This window comes from Primulina eburnea, chromosome 1 (assembly GCF_022965805.1).
Source record: "Primulina eburnea isolate SZY01 chromosome 1, ASM2296580v1, whole genome shotgun sequence".
Taxonomy (NCBI): Eukaryota; Viridiplantae; Streptophyta; class Magnoliopsida; order Lamiales; family Gesneriaceae; genus Primulina; species Primulina eburnea.
The window spans coordinates 10,587,138-10,599,325 of NC_133101.1; the positions used below are offsets into that span (position 1 = coordinate 10,587,138).

The window sequence follows — 12,188 nt, forward strand, 5'->3', positions numbered from 1 at the left end:
AACCACAGAGAACCACAGACTCAGCTGATAGATTCCAACACACAGCACAATGGATGCTAATTTACGAGCTTAGCTAAGCCTAGTGATCCATAAATGCACAATAATATCAGCAATGGCAAACATAGAGTACCACAAAATCCCAGAAGAGAAATTGATTCAAGCATACAAATGAGCATACTAACACAACGTGCATGTTCCCAATCCATAGTATAATGATATCAGCAATGGCAAACATAGAGTACCACAAAATCCCAGAAGAGAAATTGATTCAAGCATACAAATGAGCGTACTAACACAACGTGCATGTTCCCAATCCATAGTATAATGCCGCCAAAAGCACAAACGAGTTCGTAGATATGTATCACTTTGCAGTTGTTATTGATCTTCCAACACACTATGGTAATTGGATAAAAAAAACCATATTTGCATCAAATCCCAAATTATACCAGAACGCAAGTCATAGCAACAGATGATACAAACACAGAGAAATTAAATGCTACAAATTTAACATTTGAAACGATTATAATGCTAATTATACTGTGAAATGTAAAAAGTATCAGATAAAAGCTGTCAAAAAAACTCTAATAAGATCTTTAACTGAAAAGGAAACAACCACAATTACATCAAAAACATAACCAGAAATTAATCTCAACTTATCCCAAAAAAGCATAGTACTCATGATAATTATGACATGAAGAACACAGACACTGCCAATATTTCAACGGTATGACTTCTGAAACCTCGCGCGAGCACCGCGTCCACCAAACTTCTTCGGCTCGCAGCGCCTGGGATCAGCCACAAGCAAAGTCCTGTCGTACCTCACGAGGATATCTTTTATCTCCTTCTTCGACTGCTCGTCGACGTACTTCTGGTAGAATGCGACAAGTGCTTTTGCGATGGACTGGCGGATGGCGTAAATCTGAGAGGTGTGACCTCCGCCTTTGACGCGGATACGCATGTCAACTCCTGCGAAACGATGGCGTCCAAGGAGGAGGATTGGCTCGAACGCTTTGTAGCGGAGGATCTCCGGTTGCACGAGCTCGATGGGGACACCGTTGATCTTGATCAAGCCACGGCCGCGTTTGCAGTGGGTAACGGCTACCGCTGTTTTCTTACGGCCGAAGCATTGGACGGATTCCGTTGGCGCCGCCATGGTTGAGGTGGTGGTTTCTTTCGTTAATCTCTGACTACGCCGGTGGGGAAGCCCTAGATGCTGACAGTGAGAATGCAATGAAAGGTTTGACGTTTAAACCAAATGGTGTTGGGCCTTTATGGGCCGACTAAATTATTTTGACTGATACCGTTGGGCCTTGGATTTGTTTTAGATATAATTATATTAATATTTTTGAAATATTTGTATCATATTCATGTATATATTTATAAAAATATGTGTAAGAAGAGGTTCTCCAATTTTTTGTACGAAGAATTTCTCTAAAAATAAAATTTTATATTTACAGTTCTTATTAGATAAAAGTTCATCATTATTGAGCCTTTAAAGTTTCTCCTTTGTGTATACAGTATACGGGCATGATTGTGTAATTTTTAGGATTTTAAATCAGTTTCTTTATAAAAAAAATTTTAAATAATTTAAATAAACTAAATGTGTACAAAGTTAAAATCACAAAAATTATTTAAAGATTACTTCTTCTATAGTCTTATTTACATCGAGAAATATTTTCGAAAACGATTTCTAATGAGGTGGCCTTTGTTTTATAGAATTGTGGAATCTTTACAAATCAAAATGTCTTTTTTTGTCCAATTGAGAAACACAATTGGTAAGCTCGAGTTGTCATCACTTCAAAAAGTTACGATTGTGGTCTGAATGATTGTATATGATGTTGCATGAGATGTTACAAATATTTGAGGACATGTGTATTTACAACATTGGAATGTTTGAAAGAATTTTGCAGTGGATGTGCGATATATTTTCTAAGAAATATTTGAGACAACCAACACCTACAGACATTGCTCGGCTAAATGCTGAAATGCTCAAAGGGATTTCCGGAGATGCTTGGAAATTTTTATTGCATACACTAAGGACAAGACAATATCAAAGTGAACACCAAAAAAAAACTTCAATCATACCACATGCAGTTGCATCTAAAGATTTATTAATTTGGCATGCCTATTTCGGCGTACCAAGATACAATATCGACATCAACGTACTGAAGAGGTACAAGTTGTTCTTAAACATTGCAAGGGAGAAGCCACTCCAATGTTGTTTGAGATGAACGATGGTATTTATCCATCCTGAGATGTTTTTATGAAAACCATCACTCAATCCATCTCACAAAAACATAAAATTTTTGTTTTATATCAAGAGAGAATGAGTAAAGATGTTGAGTGAGCATTTGATGTGCTCCAAGAACTTTGACATATATTGAGGTTTATATCGTATGTGAGATCTAATTGATTTAGATTATATTATGAAAACATGTATCATTCTCGATAATATTATTGTGGAGGATGAAAATGGTGATATACTCGAAGATCATGATTTCTCAGCTTGAGATGATGAATATATGGATGGTCCTCAGATGTTGTCCATTTGAAAAATCATACCACATAGTTCAACACTTTTATGGAGTAATGTGTCGACATTCAGTATGGACAATTGCACCACATGCTTAAAAAATACACGATCAAATGTATTTAGAGTTTATACGATGATCAATAGTGAAATTCATCCACTTTTTTTTTTATCACATGCCATTTTTTATAATGTGTTTTTTTTTAATTATGTATTTTTTAATTTTTCTAATTATGTTATGTTTTTTTTAAAAACAAAATTACGTGTAAGTTTTAAAATTTAATTAAGTTTATTATATTTTTTAAAAAAAATATATGTACATTTTTATTCTGTTTTTAAATGTAAATGTTGGAACTCATGTTCGCAATCTTACTTGATTTTGATGTTAACAAAACTTGTTATTTTGTTACTAATGAACTTACATAAGTATGCAGTTAGCTGAAAACGAGTTATTACAATTCAAGCTGATTAGGGTTAATTACTTACAGCGGAAAACGAGTTTAAAATCTTCTTTACAATGAGCCCAAAATATCTTATTTGAATACTAAAAATAGTATTTCATCTCATAACACAAAATATGTCCATACATAATCAAAATCAATCACATACAAACAACTCATATCCTCGGGACATGCCCCGGTATATAGATACATATATATACTGGGAAACAAAACATAAAACCTATGCTCAAACTGTGACTCCCTCCTGAAGCACTATCTCCGGTCTCTTGATATCCTGGAGTACCTGTCATTGTCCACATACAAATACAACAACAGCCTCATCTGGGGTGAGCAAAGCTCGGTCTGAAACAACCACAATATATACCACAAGTATCTAAACAATAATATATGATATGCAATGCATGTATGTCGTAGAGGTATCAGGTCAAATGCCCATCCACTGAGCACATGTCAGAATCAATCGAATCGCTATCAAATCACTGCTCGAGCTGGCACACCGACCTCAATCAGGGATACTCGTATGATAGCGTTGACAAAGCACCATCAAATCCCAAATCTCAATCAATCATCGGGGTCACTAATGACTATGTTTTAAGGGCCACATAATGACAAACATAGCATCGTGTTCACAAACCCCGGAATCAAATCCAATCATATCAGGGTATCCAACGATCATAGCTCAACGTGCATGTCATGTATGCCACATAAACTCAACAAAAAAGGTATATAGACATGTATTCTTAATCCAATCAATCAAACATATATCATATAATACAGATACATGTCGTATGTTACCCGGTCGCAACATACCTCAATTCTTCGTTCCAGTCGTTGTAGCTTGAACATATCAGTATAATAATCTATCTAAATCAATAACATATTCATTTCAATCAATATCATCATTCAAAATCAACAATATAAGTTTCAAATATCTTTTGAAACTGTGAAATTTCATATCAAATTAAAATCATAACATAATTCTATTCAAACTTCAAAACTTAGTTTCTTGTCGGTTATTCTATCGCATATATTGAAATTAACTTCAAATACATGTTATTCCAGCACTTTAATAAATAAAGGTGCTGAAACTAGAAGAAACTTATCTCCAAAGAAACCTCTCAACGCGAGGATTCCGAATATATAATTTGTTTCACATTTGGATAACGTTTCGCGGTGATTCCGTACAAAAGAAATCGATTTCCCTCTTTCTCTCTAGAAGCTTCAGCAAAAGGATGAAGAAATCTGTACAAAAACTCATCCTTATCATCTTTATAACGTGTGCTACAGAGGTATTCGTGCATATGCACGACCAAACTCGCGCATATGCGTGCATAGTTCTGCCCGCGCGCGCAGTTCTGCGTGGGTGCGCGCCTTGCTTTGTCCGAAACGCTATTTTATGTTTCGAATTTGCAAAAGTGGTAAACATGAGAGTTGTAGATCTAAGTCGTGGCTTTCATTTGCCACCAATCTCACTCAATTTGAATATGGGATGTTAGAGTTATGCTCATTCTCTCAAAATGTGTCAGTGCAAGAACTGCAACGCACATGATACACTTTCGGGATACTTTTGCCCTATTTTCTAATGGATTTGGACAAAACTCAAAACATGAAAGTTTTAGTACTATGTACTAGCTTTCTAATGGAATTGGTCTCATACCATTTGGACTAATACTCAGATGATTATGTCAAAAATCGTAACATGTGTCACTTTTTTGTCGCGGTTCAACATACTTTTCAAGCACAAATCACTTTCTAATACAATCTCTCATCCTCACCACCTATTTTCTCACTTTCATTGTCATAATATACATCATACATGTAATCACATGACAATTTCATGAATTATCGATAACCAACATAAGATTTACGATAATACGATACACGGTCTGTACACCACCACGCAAAATACCATCTTGTGCAAAAACGTAAAACTTGTGTTTGTAGTCTTTGACACACAGACGTTAAACAAATGTTGACTGGGAGGTTATGTCTACAGTCTAAACTAGGAGTTCAGTTAGGCAGTGGGTAAATCCTAAGCTGGGTGGATTTGTACAAAGTGTTGTATAAATTAAAGTCTTCTAGTGGATCCTACGCGAGGTGGTCGAAGGGGTGGCGTATGACTAGTTGAAGTCTCCGGACATCCATAATCATATCTTGTGTATTAAATTTAACTGTGTCTTAAACTGATTTGATCAGTTCAGCTGATATCAGTTTGACTAAATCCATAGCTGAACTGATAGAAGCCAGAAATGATTCCACGTATTTCAGTCGATCAGTTTACACAAGTATTTAGATTTCAAAATCATTCAGTTTTTCTTAACGAATGATTACTTCGAGTATTTTCCGCTTGGTTTCTAACAAAACTCGATCTAATTCATCGGTGTATACATTCTTAAAATACAAGCTATTGCAGTTCATTGAGAATATTGTGTTTGAAGCACTCTCAAAGGTGCCCGAACCGATCCATCAGCAAAGTTATTAAAAATTAGAAAAAGTCAATATTTCAACATCATCTCATCATCGAATGAACATAACATGAAATGAAGTTATCAAGTTCATCATACTAGGGGTGGGAATGGGTCGGGTTTTTCGGGTTTCGGGTAGTTCGGATCTGGTATCCGATTTTTTCGGGTAGCATTTTTATTACCCGAAATCGATTCGATTCTGGACACTACCCGCGTTTTCGGGTACCTGATAAGGTCGGGTTCGGGTTTTGTTTTTTTGACAAAATAACATTTTTTCCCAGGACTGCTGCTCACAATCATCGACCTTCGTTCCAAGTAAAGGTCAATAATTGCGGTGTTTAGGAATGAGAAACGTACATGTACAGCTTTGGAAAAGAATGTAATAATTGATTAACTCTGGTGCAACTTTTTCCAATTTATTAAACTGGATCGGTCCAATTATAATCCCATATATATTTTTTATTTTTAAAAAATAATCGGATACCCGAGGATAGCAACTCTATATCTGAACCCAATCCGACTAAAATATAGTCGAGTTCGAGTAGTACCCCAACCCTACTACTTACTCGATTTTACTCTAAAATTGCACCCGATCTGCCGATTGCCCACCCCTACATCATACCATTGTACACGCTCTTATCATCCAACCTTTAAATAATATAATATAAGATATATTAGCCATGTTTTTAGCCATATGCGTTTCAAAAACTATAAAAAAAAATCGAAAATCATTGTTAAACTCTAATTTTATTACTGTCAGTCAATATTTAAGTATTAAAATAACTCATCACACGATAAATGTTAAATTATTAGTCGGATGTAATATGATTTTGGAAGTAAAAAAATATTTTATATATATATATATATATATATATATATTATATAAAATAAGTGGTTAAATGACTTGACTCCGAATTAGTTGGGTCTAATGTCCACATTTTCATTAACAAGGTAACTTTCATTGAACAATCTATTTGGTGATCATATTCTTTGATCCCTCCACATATGAAACCATTGTCTCACTGTGACACATTAACAATTTGGCAAAAATTTATGTGAGACCGTCTCACGGATCTTATTTGTGAGACAGATCTCTTATTTGGGTCACCCATGAAAAAGTATCACTTTTTATGCTAAGAGTATTACTTTTTTATTGTGAATATGAGTAGGATTGACCCGTCTCACAAATTATGATCCGTGAGACGGCCTCATATGAGACTCACTCTAATATTTTTTGTTTTTTGTTATTTATCTCGGACGAGCTTGTAATATATATAATTTATTTTATAAATTTAATTTATAGACTATTACGTTAACTAGATTATTTGATACAGGTATGTATAGCGGATTACATTTTCTTTATTTTATTTTATGTTATTTATTTTTAACTCTATTTATTAATTTCAAAGAGAAATAAAATGAGCTCAGAAAAAACGCCTCTCACTCTCCACCCACTGATTTCTTGGAAAAATTCCAGAGAAGAAAAGGAGAAATAGCTGAAGAAAATCAATCATCCGATCGCCTGTTCTTCTCAATTGGAGGTTTTATTCATGACCCATCTCATATATTTTTATTATTTTTTGCTGTTTTTCTTTTGTTTGTGAATATTTGTTAGCTGAATTTTACTGATTTTTTGCATTTGATGTCACGATTTTGTTAATTTTTTGTTGGAACAACGTGGGATGAGATCGAAAATATGGAAAATGGGGATCTTTACTACAAGATGTTGAATCTTATTTTTTGTTGATTTTTTTCTTTTGCCAATAAATTTGGGATGTTGTTTCTCAATTTTTTGGATCCATGATTCTGCTGCCTGTATTTCTCTTGAAATTATGATTGATATGGCAGTATCCCATTATTGCTTTTTCTCATAAACCTTCTTTCTTTTTTTCCTTTTAATGTAAGTTAATGATGCTAGCTGCACTATTTAACTTTTCAATGCTTTTGAGTGTTTTAACAATTTTGCATCAATATACTGTTTAGAGATAATTCTTTATTTTTCTTATCATTTGCAGATTTGGCAGAATGTTTCAGCATCCGGTGGTATCGTGAGCCTAGCAGCAAATATGCAAGAGGAAAGAAGTACCTTCAATTCCTTTCCGGAAACAATTGATTTGAATCAAGGATCTTTTCCCAATAATACGTCCATAGATTATCCATCTTCTTGGGATAACATGGTAAATCCCGTTGAAAATCGATTACCAAATTATATGTTTGCATCCAGTGATGAAAACATTAGATGCACGAATGACACCAACAATTGTGGTCAGAGGTTTTGTGGTTGGGAATGTGGTGAATCCAGCTCCAGTACAAAAAATCTGCAAGACCAAGCTTCCAGTGATGATCCCAAAACAAGGCTTGGACGTCGGCCCTCTTTTCCTGATTATTTTGCTGCAAGATCCGAAGATAAGTCCTTTGAACAATCTCATATCTGTAGTGCCGGTTATGTTGGAAATCAAGTAGATGGCAGGTGCTTGAGTGCTCGAAATTACAACTCAAATTGTGGTTCGCTGAAAGTAAGTTCAAACCATGAATATGTGAGAGAGAGCGGTAGTTATATCAAGTTAGGATCAAGCCCACCTCATATTCAATACCCTTGTAGCCTTACAGACACTCAGCATATTCATAATTTCAATGCTTCTTCCAGTCACGTAGGATCTTCTGTAGGTGATTCAAGTATGTACATGGAAAATAATGAAACATCAGGACCGTGTTTCAGTACTTGGGGGACATCTTGCAAGAGAAAAGCTATTGAAGGTACTTCTGGACAGTCTTACCATGGTGGAAGTTCAAGCACCAACCAGCGAATGGAGGAAATGATGATGCATTCGGTTTCAGGATGTTACAAAGATCCAGGAAATTTAGGTATAGCATCTGGCCCACTGAACTTGTCTCAACTTAATGACCCCGAGCAGCTAAATCCAAGTGATGGTGTTGGTGTTAATGTTGGTGTTAATAGAGCATCCCCTGCATTTTTCCCTTCTCCGAGAATTCCAACAAGTGAACAATGCCCTGCCATAAATTTCTCTGTCACATCAAACCTTGAACACTGTGAGTCAGATCCACTTGAAACATCTAGAGGCACTTCTGCAAGGCATTCTAGTGTGCATTCTTCCCAGCTGCTATCGCGACCTATCTTGAGCACTAATTCGTTGGAATTGAGGTCACCATTTGAACTACCGTTGAATCCGACCAATATCCCATATCAATCTCATTCAATGCACTTAAATGAGGTTAGGGGCCTGCCATCGCATCCATGGAGGGAATCTACTTTACTAGATGGTGGTTCATCGAGTTCTTCTGTGGTCTTTGGAGAAAGAGGATCTGGAGCTAATGCTAGGAGTTCTTATAGAACTAATTCCGAGCTTCCCATGATTTTTCCTGCACCTGAGACAAGAAATTATTTTCATGATCAAATCGATTGGAGTTTTGCTCCTGGAACTTCAACATCACCTAGAAACCATTCTTCTGGATCACGGAGTGGTCCCAGTTCTGGTGGCCCGGATTCTTCTGGAGCCTGGTTGCCTCATCTAAACATGGCTTCGCAAATTGGTCAACGATTGTCAGAAGTCGCAGTCGCTCCCTGGATTCCTTTTCTTAACATTGACTCTGATTCTGAAACTCAGAGAAGTCACTCTGCCCTTTTTCCTTCTGCATCTTCATCCTCACATGAAGCAGCATCGACCAGTCGGGCACAGCATCAACCCAATCAAAGGTCAGCATCATTCTTAACGGATATTCCAGATGATGATACTAGTCGAAGGCGTGCTTTAGCCACCGTCGATAGGAGACATAGATTGGTATGTTTGCTCTGTTGAAATTTTAGCACATTTAAAATGTTTAGGCCAGTGTATAACAGATTACAAGCTTTCAAGTTTTGAAAATTTATGTGAGGAAGAACCTCATGAGCTCGTAACACATTGCTCTACCCTGAAATCCTTAGAAACTCTGACGATGGCTAATAACTCCAGAGTAGCAATACTTGATACTGTAGTTTAATGCTGCCATAAATTTTGTATGTCGAGAATCAGTACCATTCAGTTTTAAATGCTTATCAATGTGATGCGTGGGCTTCACAGTAGCTTGCTCTAGTTGTAAACTAAGTTGATAGAGTTGAGAGCTTTGCCTGGTTTTCATCCTATAGCAAGGATTTTATCTACATTACTAAGCATCACATGCATATGAACATGTTACGTATTTGGGGATTTGATAAATTTTGTTTGCCTATTGTTTTCACTCCGTTCAGCCTTTTGTTTTGAAACATTGACTAACCAAAATCATTTATGACCGCATTATGATATGTTTGATCTGGATAAATTAGTCTTCAGGACTTGTTGAGTGGCTTGGCTACACCAGCTATCAGTTTCAAGGGTTAAACTAGAATATTCTCTATATCTTATTTGTGCATATGCTTTCACCAAGAGCAGCATTATGACTCTCTACTCTTGAAAGAACGGCAAATTGTAATGAAAATTGCAATCTAGTGTGGAACAATAAGCAAGATAGTTGAATATTAAAAGAATATCTTATTAATGTTAAATTTAGGACTAGAATGCTTAGTAGTTTTGGTAGTATGTTGATTTATAAAGTGTTAGAAATCAAATAATATATTTTAGAATCAGATTTGATATCATTAATACAAGCAATCAAACAGGCTTTGCGTGTGTGAAAATATGAAATAATTTTTTTTATATCTTTTAATTAACTCTTAATTAACTTATTTAAAAAGTTTGACTGACTGCTCTACCCATTGCTGATTGGTGAGAGATACTCGATGTTATGAATAGGTCGCTGAATTTTTACATCATCAATATCCTAGTAAAAAGAAATTATATTTATGGAATATATTCCTTTAAGATTTCCTACTTCTGTGTTATTAAAGATATGTTCAATATAACATTCTCTAGATGCTAATGAATAGAGTCTGTCAGTTTGCTGGAAAACAACCTTGTTCTTTGAGGCAACATTTGTTACTCTTAAGTTAATTGTCTTGTTACACAGTCTACTTTTATTTTCAGATCCGTCAAGTCTTGAATGCAATGCGGAGGAGTGTCCACTTGCAAGCTGAGGTTTGTTTTGGATATTTCAGATGGTTCAGAATTTAGAAATGCTGGAATTGTTGATATGCTCTTTGGCCTTAGAAATATGTGACTGCATTAACCTGTTCTTACAATAAACTGAAATGATGCTTATCTTCATGTTATATACATACAAGTGTAGCTTCTATTTCATTAAATTATAGAAAATAGACATTCATAATTTAATCTTATTTGGGACTTCAATCTTTTCATCTGACTATAATAATTATGCTTCTCGCTTTGTTTCCATAGATATAGGTGTGCACAAACTGGGATATTGTAATCCCGCTCTATTTCGCTGACTTACATTCCTGATTGTTGGATAAATATTTGTGTAGCCCCTTTCATATTTTTTCCTGTTTTCTGCATTGTTTGATTCTGTAATTTAATACTCTTTTTGATAAAGAAGTTGTAGCATGCAATATGTTATCGCGAGACCTAAGAACTCACAGGGGATATATGATCGGTAGCCTGACTATTGATATAAAAGACGCCAACCTTTCCTTTTCAGGATTACATGCTTATTGACCCTTTTGTAAATGGGTTTGTTGAGTTGCATGATCGATACAGAGATATGAGACTTGATGTTGACGATATGTCTTATGAGGTACATTTTGTCAAATTAACCATCCCATGTGCCTCAAGTTACCATTTTGCAAATGAACGGGTTTACATGGGCTATTACTGTTTACTCCATATGTTACAGGAACTGTTGGCTTTGGAGGAAAGAATTGGGAATGTCAGCACAGGTCTGGATGAAGAAAAGATTTCGAGCTCCATGCAACAAAAAATATATGAAGCTACTACAGTTTCACCAAACTTGGAGCCATGCTGTATTTGTCAGGTTAGAACTTAGAACCATGTCTTGAGTAGGGCCCTGCAAATGAGGCTTCGCCATATGAACTCATTTATCAACTAATGGCGCCCATCATTGTCTTAAGATTATAACTCACTCTAAGTTATTAGGAATCAGCTATAAAACTCTATAAAAATTTCAATTTCTTCTACAAATCGATGCATGATAATGGAATCATCCATGTTAATGAAGATTTTCATTTTTTCTTTGGAATGATCAGGAAGGTTACGTTGCCGGAGATGGTATTGGGATATTGGACTGTGGGCACGATTTTCATACCATTTGCATCAAACAATGGCTAATACTGAAGAATATTTGCCCCGTCTGTAAAATGACAGCATTAGGAACTTGAGGTCAAAACGAGTTTGAACGGGGATCGCCCTCGTTTTCTGTGGCCATGTGTTCCTACTTCTTAGATCCTGTTACTTATGAACTGAAATCTCGGGCTTAAAGAATGAAAAGGGTGCATTTACAGGTAATGAATAATAAAGAAGCCATGTACACTTTGATACATGACTTGTATGATGTATCTCTGTCCTTTATGCAACTCTTTTGTATTCCTTCAACAATAAAAAGTTTATTTGAATATTGGACTGGAAAATATATGGGGGATATATTGCATTTTGCACACCTTGAGGTTTTAGTTATTTGCCCACATGTTATTTGCATTTCTATAAATGTTTTTGTACAAAATAATTAATTAATTGCATAAAATAGTATTAAAACATATATTTACTGGTCGATAATTTCATTATATACAATTTTGACGTGTTTAAATTTACATTAACAGCAGGGATA

General features: G+C 35.4%; 2 protein-coding genes across 2 annotated transcripts; one reads left to right on the forward strand and one right to left on the reverse strand.

Annotated features, from left to right (window-relative positions):
• Positions 1-485: 485 nt before the first annotated feature.
• On the reverse strand, positions 486-1,216 carry LOC140827390 (small ribosomal subunit protein uS9). Its single transcript, XM_073190054.1, has one exon. The coding sequence runs from the start codon at positions 1,151-1,153 to the stop codon at positions 719-721; it is 435 nt and encodes a 144-aa protein (XP_073046155.1). The 5' UTR covers positions 1,154-1,216; the 3' UTR covers positions 486-718.
• Positions 1,217-6,858: 5,642 nt separating this feature from the next.
• On the forward strand, positions 6,859-11,979 carry LOC140827399 (E3 ubiquitin-protein ligase MBR2-like). The gene is made up of 6 exons (XM_073190063.1): positions 6,859-6,997; positions 7,472-9,256; positions 10,475-10,525; positions 11,046-11,141; positions 11,241-11,378; positions 11,611-11,979. The coding sequence occupies exons 2-6, from the start codon at positions 7,523-7,525 to the stop codon at positions 11,740-11,742; spliced, it is 2,151 nt and encodes a 716-aa protein (XP_073046164.1). The 5' UTR covers positions 6,859-6,997; positions 7,472-7,522; the 3' UTR covers positions 11,743-11,979.
• Positions 11,980-12,188: the final 209 nt, after the last annotated feature.

What these genes read in the sequence shown, in the direction of transcription:
- LOC140827390 (XM_073190054.1), bottom strand. Translation starts at nt 1,153, where the DNA reads ATGGCGGCGCCAACGGAATCCGTCCAATGCTTCGGCCGTAAGAAAACA.
- LOC140827399 (XM_073190063.1), top strand. Translation starts at nt 7,523, where the DNA reads ATGCAAGAGGAAAGAAGTACCTTCAATTCCTTTCCGGAAACAATTGAT. An exon ending in TCGATAGGAGACATAGATTG is followed by an intron (nt 9,257 to 10,474) that starts GTATGTTTGCTC and finishes TTTTATTTTCAG; the next exon opens with ATCCGTCAAGTCTTGAATGC. An exon ending in GTGTCCACTTGCAAGCTGAG is followed by an intron (nt 10,526 to 11,045) that starts GTTTGTTTTGGA and finishes TTTCCTTTTCAG; the next exon opens with GATTACATGCTTATTGACCC.